This window comes from Propithecus coquereli, unplaced genomic scaffold (genome assembly GCF_000956105.1).
Source record: "Propithecus coquereli isolate 6110/MARCELLA unplaced genomic scaffold, Pcoq_1.0 Scaffold302, whole genome shotgun sequence".
NCBI lineage: Eukaryota > Metazoa > Chordata > Mammalia > Primates > Indriidae > Propithecus > Propithecus coquereli.
The window spans coordinates 1671455-1682190 of record NW_012148642.1 but is presented as its reverse complement, the minus strand read 5'-3'; the positions used below and the strand labels follow the sequence as shown (position 1 = coordinate 1682190).

General features: G+C 46.7%; 1 protein-coding gene across 1 annotated transcript in view; it reads left to right on the top strand.

Moving 5' to 3' along the window:
* Window positions 1-10379, top strand: part of RAB19 (RAB19, member RAS oncogene family) — a 12363-nt gene extending 1984 nt beyond the window's left edge. Inside the window, exons 3-5 of the mRNA XM_012649754.1 lie at window positions 623-846; window positions 2713-2896; window positions 9851-10379. Coding sequence (XP_012505208.1) covers window positions 646-846; window positions 2713-2896; window positions 9851-10119 — 654 coding nt within the window. The 5' untranslated portion in view covers window positions 623-645 and the 3' untranslated portion in view covers window positions 10120-10379. The remainder of the gene's footprint in view (window positions 1-622; window positions 847-2712; window positions 2897-9850) is intronic.
* Window positions 10380-10736: the final 357 nt, after the last annotated feature.

The following is a 10736-nucleotide window of genomic DNA, read 5'->3' as shown; positions in this document are numbered from 1 at the left end:
CCCACTGTGCCTGGCTCTCATAACATTCTAACTCAGTTTTAATTTTGAGTCTTCTCAAAATCCTGACTTCCTGGTCAAGAAAAATTAGATGCCAACCAGAATAAAAATGCCACATCACTCATCTCCAAACTGATTTAACGGTCAAATCTTGTTGGTTCTTATTGCTGGTTGCCTGGGCAGTCGGTCTTCTAGTAGTTCACATGGGGAATCTTCCTCCCCATGTGAGATCGACACAGGCAGGTCCTCCAAAGGCAGTTGAGTCACTGTTGTGGGCATCTCCTTGCCCTCCTCCTGCTCTCTGGGCACTCTGATGGAACATGGGGCACCTAGCCTCCAGAACTAGGGTTTCATCAATGCTTTTATCTGACAGCGACTGTCTACTGGGCCCACTAGAGAATGACAGTAGAACCTCTTCATTCTGTGGGCACCTCTAAAGTAATGTCAGCATACCTAGGGCAGGTGTGGGCTGTGGGGACAACTCCCCTGTGCCTGACCAGTCATTAGCATCTTTCTTCCATGAGGATGGCAGTTCTGTGTCTTGTCTTCTTCTGCTGGATCCCCAGTGCCTGGTGGCTGGTAAGTGCTCACTAAAGAGAAGCTGAATTCCTTCCTTTCCTCCTAGGTCTTTTCTAGGTGGCAAGAGCCATGCAGTTCTCCAGCTCAGCCAGGGCAGAAGATGAGAACTTTGACTATTTGTTCAAGATTATCCTCATTGGGGATTCCAATGTGGGGAAGACGTGTGTGGTGCAGCATTTCAAGTCTGGGGTCTACACTGAGACACAGCAGAACACGATTGGGGTAGACTTCACCGTGCGCTCCCTTGAGATCGATGGCAAGAAAGTGAAGGTCAGAGGGGCACCGGGGCTGGTCCCACATCTTTCAGCCAGAGTTAAAAGATGCCAATGTAAAACATGAAAGGAATCATAAAAGTGCCAGAAGAAAACATGGGAGTATTTATTTTTATCATCATGGAATGGGAAAATCAGCCCCTTAAGTAACACATGACACGACTCCAAAAGCCATAAGGGGAAATATTGTTAAATCTAATTATAAAGGCCAAATTTATTTATACATTTCTATGTAACCTATATAAAGGTCAAGTTTTCTACATATTCACAAGATGCCATAAACAAAGTCAAAAGATGAATGATAAATTGGAAAGAAATATTTGCATATATGGAACTGACAATGGGATAAGGGATAATTTCTTTTCTTTTCTTTTTTTTTGAGACAGGGTCTCACTCTGTCACCCCTGGCTGGAGTGCAGTAGTGTCATCACAGCTAACTGCAACCTCAACCCCTCCTGAGCTCACACAATCCTCCTGCCTCAGCCTCCCAAGTAGCTAGGACTACAGGCATGCGCCACCACACCTTGCTAATGGGTTTTTTTTTTTTACAGACAGGGTCTGTATGTTGTCCAGGCTGGTCTCAAACTCCTGGACTCAAGCGATACACCCACCTCAGCCTCCCAAAGTGTTGGGATTACAGGCCTGAGCCGCCACACCTGGCTGGGATAATTAATGTGAAGAGCTCATAATTGTCTAAGAAAAAAGACCAACAATTAAATACAAAAAGTAGGCAATTCACAGATTGTACAAAACTGCTTTTCACAAATTATTTGAGAACTAGCTCATAAATACATGCAATAATGCCCATTTTCACTCTCAATTAAAGAAGTGCAAATTAAAGTAACAGGGAGAGGCTATATCTTTTACCAATTTGATTAGAAAAGACCTAAAGGTGTTGGTGAAAATGTAATAAATGGATCTTGTTTGGGATTTCAGGAATCCCAAACAGTTTGAGGAAAACAACTGTAAAAAGACATTTTAGAGACTATCGGGAAAATCTTCATATGGTCTGGTTATTAGATGATAACAAGGAATTGTTAAAAAGTTCATTATCAGTGATGATGGTATTGTGGTTATGAAAGAAAATGTCCATGTATGTAGGGATGTATATTGACGTGAGTACAGATGAAATGACATGAAGTCTGGGATTTGCTTTAAGACAGTGTCTCTAAGAAATCAGCAGAAAAGGCTAGATGAAGCAAGTGACAAACATCTCAATCATTACTGAATCTGGGTGTGTGAGAGTTTGTTCTTCTATTCTCTCTAGTTTTGTGTATGTTTGCAAACTTTCTTTAAAAAATAAATTTAGTATAAATAGTGTGAGAGAATGAAGAAGATGATACCCTCGATGTTGGTGCTACTGCTTGGGATGGTAATTTGGAAGGTATTATTATGAGGACATTCCTAAACATAAACAGTTGGAGTGGTCCCTTAAAATCAAAACACTTCAGCCAATGCTATCACCTTTGCCTGTATTAACATCAATAGGCAGGCTCAAAAGATGAACCCCAAAATCTGGCACAAGGGATGATTGAGGTGAAAAGTCAAAATACCACCAGACCCCAGGGTTCTTGGTGGGATGGGGGAGGGGGAGAAAAAAGGAAGGAAAAAAAAGAGCCCCGGGTGTAACAGGTGTCCTTTTCTCCGGGGGGTGTGTCTTTTGTGTTGTTTTTCTGAGCTGTGAGCGTATCTCGAGTCTCGATCTCCCGGGGGGCGCTATGTTTTTGTGCGCCCCCCCCGGGCTCTTGTGTGTGTGTGTCTCTATGTGTGAGCCGTGGGACTGTATTTTTAAGACACTTTAGGTCAACGAGTTGCTGTCACGCATGGGAACTCCTGGTGTCAATCTCTTTCCTGTCCTCTCCAGATGCAGGTATGGGACACAGCTGGCCAGGAGCGCTTCCGCACCATCACCCAAAGCTACTACCGCAGCGCCCACGCGGCCATCATCGCCTACGACCTCACCCAGCGGTCCACCTTCGAGTCCGTCCCTCACTGGATTCACGAGATAGAGAAATACGGAGCAGCTAACTTAGTCGTTATGCTGATCGGTAGGGCCTTGTCAAAGTGTTTAACTTTTCTTTACTCCTCTCTGCCGATGCTTTCGATGGCAGTAGAAAATGATATATTAAAAATGCAAGCAGTGGATGGGACCTCAGAAAGTGCCCTGCCCAGAAATTCCCATCAGATTCACTTGAGAGTGAGAGTGCGATGCTGTGAGCTTGTTAAAAATACAGATTTCAAGGTCCAGCCCCTAGAGATTCTCACTGGAGAGATCCGGGAAGGGGTGCGGGCACCCCAGTGGATTCTATGCCCATGGGCTGTGTAGGCAACATAGGAGGAGGTGCCGTTGAAGTCTGATATTAGCAAGTCAATTGGCTCCAAATCCCCAGGAAGCCATTCGGATGAACGTGACTGGCTATATCCTTGAATGACTACTTACACCTTTTGGGATCCTAAGCAAAGATTAACAACAAACTAACATCAAAATTAACAGAAACTTCAACGACACAAAGTAAATGAACAGCTTGGAACAGGAGCAATCCTATTGTACATTTAGAAAAGTATGATATTTCTGTCACTTCTCTATAGTTTTAGTTTTGCACGTAGGGCTGGCTTGTCCTGGCTCATAAGTATACTGCTGTTCACCAAGTGCCTGCTTAATTTTGGCAAGTTGGTTTAGGCTCTTGCTACTCCAAGTCTGGTCCATGGACCAGCAAGATCAGCATCACTTTGGAGTTTGTGAAAAGTGCAAGGTCTCAGGCCCCATCCCAGACCTGCTGAATGAGATTCTTCTAACAGGATCCTAGAGCAATTCATAGGCAAGGGAAAGTTTGTAAAGTGCAGGTCTGGACAGTTCTGGACTTTGGAGTCAGACAGATTTAGGTTCAAATCTCTCTCCCTCTGTCCTTCCTGTCTGAAGTTGGGCTCATTACTTACTCTCTAAATTTCTGCTTCCTCATCTGTAAAACTGGTATTATAGTGCCTGTTTCAAAGGTATCGTTGAGTTGAAAGGATTAAATAAGGTAACATATATAGAGCACTTCCAGTGCTAAGAACTCAATAAAAGGAAGCCGTTATTTCCTAGTAGAACAAAGAAAGCTCTGCCGTGATATACGGGGGGCACTGGGTGGGCAGGCAGGGACAGCCTGTGACCTCGAGAGGCAGAGGGAATCCCGGCAATGGTAGCTTTTGGAGAAGGGCAGAATAGGTGTAGAAACACATCTCACAGAGGGAACGAAGCAGTTCTAAGCCACGTGAGGCTTCCCCGGGAATGTGGACTGGATCTGCCTTTCCGTTAGATTCCCGCGTGTCCCCAGGAAGCACTGGAGCAGCTGTTCCTCGGGGCCTCTAGGCCTGCGTTGAAAGCCACCCGGCATGGCAGTGCTCCCTCGGAGCTGTCTTCCCAGGCAACACCCTGTCCCCAGCCCAGCCTCCCCAGCCGGCTCTGCCAGGCGCCCGCCCTTAGCTACTAATCACTCTGGGGAAACAGATGGGTAACGAATGCCAGCACCCTGCAGGGTTTAATCTCGCTGTGTTTGCTTGGTATTTACACCCCAATCTGTCTTTCATAACAACCATCCCTGCCCCACGTCTTAATTGGTTCTGGAGGTTTCCCCAAAGGCAATCCGGAAGTGCTGCAGGCTTCCAGTTTCTGAGGCGTCCAGTCCCAAGGCCTCCTGTTTTCTCTCGGTGGCCTCCTCACCTGAACCCGGAAAAGTGAACTGTGGCGTTCCCTCACGGAAGTGTCTCTGCGCCTTTTACTGTATTTTCTTCATTCTGTCTCCACATTTCTTCATACAAGTGTCTCTTTCTGTCTCAAAAGTTTGCCCCCCTCAGCCCCTGGCAGCCACTTCACCCCCATATGGATGATCCACTGGGCAGAGTTGATTTGTACCACACTCTTCCTCCTCCAGCCCTTCCCAGGAGGCCCAGCCCCTCCGTAATGTCCCTGTTTAAAATCCTCCATGATGTCGGGTGTGGTGGCTCACGCCTAGAGTCCCTGCTACTCCAGAGGCTGAGGAGGGAGAATCCCTTGAGGCCAGGAGTTCAAGCCTAGAGATCCCATCTCCACTATAATACCGGAAATTAAAAAAAGAAATCTTTTTATTTTTCCCCATTGCCCTCAAAAAAGCGCACAAATTTCTAAACATGGCTGACAAAGCGCTTGGTGACCGAGCCCTGCTTTCTTCCTGGGGGTGGCTGGCTTCCTGCCTTTCTCTCATCCCCCTCTGTCCTGTTCTGACTTCTCAACTCCTTTATCCCGTCCCTCAGAGTAAGGGCTTTAGGAGCCAGCTTCTTTCCGTAGGTTATGCTGAATGTTCTGTCTCCCAACTTTCTTCAGCCTCTGATATTTGCGCCTTAGGATCTCAGCCTAAGTTTCCGCTCAAACTCCTGTTGTACTTACAGGTCTGCAGTCTCTCAACGAGAACCCCGAGAGCCAAATATCTCAGAGTTCGTCAGATTTAGAAGCGTGCATTCTGTGTTATGTAAGGCCCTCAGCAGGGTCCAGACCAATATCCCACGGCCAAATACATTCCTGTCTATGCAGTCACGTGTATGGACAGTCACACAAAGTGGGTTGAATAAAAACTTCAAATGGCCAGTTTAGGTCAGATGTTATTATCAAATGAATCGCCAAAAAACTTAGGGGTTTCAGAGTTTTTTGGATTTGGGGATTGCTGATAAGGGAGTGTACACCTGTACTACTGACAACTTATGCCAGTCACCTGGTCCTTAGTGTGTATTATTTCATGGCCTTTCTCTGATTGGTAAGTTCTTGTATCGCTGTTTAACATTCTGCGTGTCTCTTGCCTCCCTAACGAGAAGAAGAAACCCTTCCTAGGGGCGGGGGCTGTCTCTGGGTGCCGACCCCATTCACTTAGCCAACGTCAGCTTCTTTCCCTCCCTCCGGGCGCTGGGCTCACCCTGGCAGGCCCGTGGATCGGCTATGGAGGAGGGGCAGGGGCAGGCGGGAGGAGCAGGTTATAGAGTTGGAATCCACAGGTCAGGGAGGGATGTAGGGGGCAGACCAGACTCCCACCTCGTTCCCTCCTCCACAAGGGGTTCTCATACCTTTCCTCTAGAAGCAGAGCGTGGCCCTGAGCTTCAACTTCCCTAGCTACAAACAGGCATATGGTTCTTTGGAAGGTACGTACCTGCATGAGCCTCCTGTAGCTGCTGTAACCAATGACCACAAGCTGGGAGGCTGACAAGAGCAGAGATTTGTTCTCTCACTGTTCTGGAGGCCACAAATCTGCAATCAGTATCCCTGGGCTGACATTAAGGTGTCAGCAGGGCCTTGCTGCTCTGGAGGCTCTAGAGGAGGACCTGTCCCTTGCGTCCTCGAGCTTCAGAGGCTGTCAGCATTCCTGGGCATTGTGTGCCTCTGTCTTCATACCACCTTCCCCTCCCTGTGTGGGGTTAAGACTGCCTCTACACGTGATGGCATTTAGGGCCTGCCTGGCTAATCCAGAATAACCTTCCCAGAGATTAGAACCTGATCTATCAGGCGCCAGTTTTCAGCCTACTGCAGTACCCAAGTGTGGTAATGTCCACTGAAAACATTCTTGGATTTAAACGTCTTTGGAGATACTCTAAGTCCAGCTGTGTCACTGAGCGGGTTGTTGGCTGTGACTGTGGGAAAGTATTTTTTTAATCTTTTTTACTGGGACATACTAACATATATAAAGTACACATTAATCCCTCACAAAGGGCACACCTGAGTAGACACTGCCTGGGTCAAGAAAGGACATTGCCAGCCCCTCCCCTGGCTCCCTCCTCCCCCACAGGCAAGCGCAACACGACTTTATGGTAATCACTCTTCTGCCTTTATCATTTTACTACCTAAGTCCACTTCCCTAAATACTGCAGTTTTGCTTTGCTATTGTTTTTGAACACTTTTTTTGTTTTGAGACAGAGTCTTGCTCTGTTGCCCAGGCTAGAGTACAGTGGCGTCATCGTAGCTCACAGCAACCTCAAACTCCTGTGCTTAAGTGATCCTCCTGCCTCAGCCTCCCGAGCAGCTGGGACTACAGGAGAGCACCACCATGCCCGGCTAATTTTTCTATTTTTAGTAGATACGGAATCTGGCTCTTGCTCAGGCTGGTCTCAAACTCCTGAGCTCAAGGGATCCTCCCACCTCGGTCTCCCAGAGTGCTAGCATTATAGGCGTGAGCCACCACACCCAGCCTATAACTTTTTATATAAAGATCCACTTGTTCCAGTACTATTTACTAAAAAGGCAACTTCTTCTGTTGTTCTGTGGTATCATCTTGCTGTAAGGTGTACATATATTTATGAGTTTGAATCTGAGCTTTTTCTTCTACTCCTTTGATCTATTTCGTTCATTCTCTTGGGCGTGAAAATATCTTCAATATTACAATGGTTTGTGGCTCTCCAAAGGGCCATATATGGTACTTCTGCGGTATTAAATTTTCGCAGGACCTATACACAAATGTTTATAGTTAGTTGTGTCCATAACAGCCAAAATTTAGAATCAACTGTGTCCTTCAAATGGCAGATGGTTCAACAAATGATGGTACATCCATACTGTGGAATACCACTCAGCAATAAAAGCTGCTAGTGATACACTGAGAACAACTTGGATGGATCTCAAAGGAATTATGCTGAGTGAAAAAAGCCACTCTCCAAAGGTTACGTATTGTATGATTCCATTTATATACATAACATTCTGGAACTAGAATAGATTAGTGGTTACGAGGAGCTGAGGACTAGGGGTGGTGAGGGTTATCAAGGGATGCACAAAAGGGCAACGTGGGGTGGGACTGTTCTGTATCCCGATGGTGGTGGTGGTGGTTACAGGAGTCTATTTGTGATAAAACAGCATATAATTGTACACACACACACACACACACACAAATGAGTACATGTAACACTCATTCATTTCATGACAAGAAATCTGAACAAAGTCTGTGGATTGTACCAAAGTCAACTTCCAGGTATTGATCCTGTGCTATAGTTATTTATGTAAGATGCTACCATTGGGGGAAACTGGGTGAAGGGTACGCTGGACCTTCTTGTGTGTGTGCGTGTGTGTGTGTGTGTGTGTGTGTGTGTGTGTGTGTATAGATAGATACAGTAGCTTCCCTGTATAATTGTTTCAAAATAAAAAGTTTTAAGTATTTTTTATGGAAGAAGGGGTAACTAGGGGAAAAAATGTCTAAAAAGACTCCTATTGGCCAGGTGCAGTGGCTCATGCCTGTAATCCTAGCACTTTGGGAGGCTGAGGTGGGAGGATCGCTTGAGGTCAGGAGTTCAAGACCAGCCTCAGCAAGAGCAAAGCCCCGTCTCTACTAAAAATAGAAAGAAATTAGCCAGGCGTGGTGGCACATGCCTGTAGTCCCAGAGGCTGAGGCAGGAGGATTGCTCGAGCCCAGGAGTTTGAGGTTGCTGTGAGCTAGGCTGATGCCATGGAACTCTAGCTTGGGAAACAGAGTGAGACTCTGTCTCAAAAAAAATAAATAAATAAAATAAAAAATAAAAAGACTGCTATGGGGACAATAATGAAAAACAGATTGAGGAACATTGGTCTAGTTTGTCTTAATTACCATAGTTTTGTAATAAATCTTGATGTCTGATAGAACAAATCCTGTGGAAAGCAATTTTACCTTTAGATTTCTGCCTCAGGGAAATCAAAGTTAAACAATTTGATGAACGTAGGGATTGAAGTGGAGGGGCAAGAGAGATGGGGTGCTTTTCTCCTGCAACTGATCCTGGGCCGTGCATGCAAAATCCCCTGTGGAACTTTCTAGGGTAATTGGAAATGTGCTATATCTTGAGAGGGATGGTAGTTACGTTTGTCAAACTCATTGTCAAGGCATATACGTTTGTCAAACTCATTGAACTATGCACTTAAAGTCTGTGTACTTTATTAGATGTCAATTATAGCAAAAAAAAAAAAAAAAGTCCTTCCTCATGCGTCTTTAATCCAGCAAATCCTGATCACGATCTCCTCTGCTAGACCGGGCCCACCACACAGCACCCAGCACTTGTAGTTGGGGAGAAGAGTAAAAAGAAAAGCAAGGCCAGGTATGGTGGCTCTTAGCACTCTGGGAGGCCAAGGAGCAATTGAGGCCAGGAGTTCAGGACCAGCCTGAGCAAGAGCTGATGTATTTTCTACGAAAAATAGAAAAATTAGCCAGGTATGGTGGTACACACCTGTAGTCCCAGCTACTTTGGAGGCTGAGGCAGGAGGATTGCCTGAGCCCAGGAATTTGAGGCTGCAGTGAGCTGTGATGGTACCACTGCACTCCAGCCTGGACCACAGAGTGAGACCCTGTCTCAAAAAAGCAAGATTTGAAGGAAGAGGGAAGACTAAGAGAGACACTCCTGTATCTTGACAAACTCAGAAGGTTCCTGAGTTTGACAGTCCCTGCAAAGAATGCAGGGGCTCCATTATGCCAGCCAATAACACACACACCTCGGCCCATTCCTCACAGTTCTTAAAGATCTTCCAGAACAGCAAATGAAGAAAATGGCTCTGTTTCCATTCATTAATAGTTTCATTTTCAGGAAATCTGCCCCTCTTCCTATTTGTGAATAATGCATGCATGCCTACTGCAGACCAAAATTCTCTTCTTTTTTTTTTTTTGAGACAGAGTCTCACTCTGTTGCCTGGGCTAGAGTGCCGTGGCATCAGCCTAGCTCACAGCAATCTCAAACTCCTGGGCTCAAACAATCCTCCTCCCTCAGCCTCCCGAGTAGCTGGGACTACAGGCACGCACCACCGTGCCTGGCTAATTTTTTTCTATTTTTAGTTGTTTGGCTAATTTCTTTCTATTTATAGTAGAGACGTGCTCTCGCTGTTGCTCAGGCTGGTCTCGAACTCCTGAGCTCAAGCAATCCTCCCGCTTTGGCCTCCCAGAGTGCTAGGATTACAGGCGTGAGCCACCGCGCCCAGCCAAAATGCTCTTCTTAAAATTCATTTTGAAATAATCAGATTAAGTTACTCAATGCAATATCTGCTTATCTGTTACTTCCAGGAAACAAATCTGACCTCTGGGAAAAGCGGCACGTCCTGTTTGAGGATGCCTGCACGCTGGCTGAGAAATACGGCCTCCTGGCTGTCGTGGAGACATCTGCCAAGGAGTCCAAGAACATAGACGAAGTCTTCATGCTCATGGCCAGGGAGCTGATCGCCCGAAACAGCCTGCACCTGTTCGGGGAAAGTGCCCTGAGCAGCCTCCCCCTGGACTCCAGCCCTGTTCTGATGGCCCAGCGGCCAAGTGAGAAGACCCACTGCACCTGCTGAACATGTTCACGCGGCCAGTTGCGGCCACCAAAGAGGCCATCTCTGAAACAAAAGGTAGCCAGACAACCTCGTGTCTCCCGAGCCGCGCTTCAGACCCACGTGTAGTCCCACTGCTTGTCCCTAATCCTCCCTGCTTGGTTGGGCAGCACCTGCGTCTCGATTCGCACCAGAAGTCATAGCCGCTCACTCTGAAGAAAGGGGACTCCATCGTTTTCCTTGGAGAAACCAGGCCTGCAGGCATGGGCGTGGGAGGACGGGGTGTGCACCTCTCCCCTTTCCCTTTCTGTCTCCCCAGCACTTTCCCTGCTTTCTGCTGAATTTTGCTTCTTGCTTGAAGGAGGTAGAGACGGAAAGAAGGGAGGAGGAATATCAATCAAGAAGTGGGGAGAATGTTTGGAACATTCTGGAGCAGTTTGAAACAGTGCAGCAGGGAGGATGGGACAAAAGCCTGCAATGAGAAGCCAGGATGCTGTTGTCGCTTGTTTCCTGATGTCCACTTTGGGGAGCAAGGCCTTTTGGCATAAACACTAGACATGCCGTCTTGCCAGACGGTCAGGAACCCTCTCATGGAGTTGGAACTGGATTTCACTTTATCTGAGTGGGGCTGATTTGGCCAC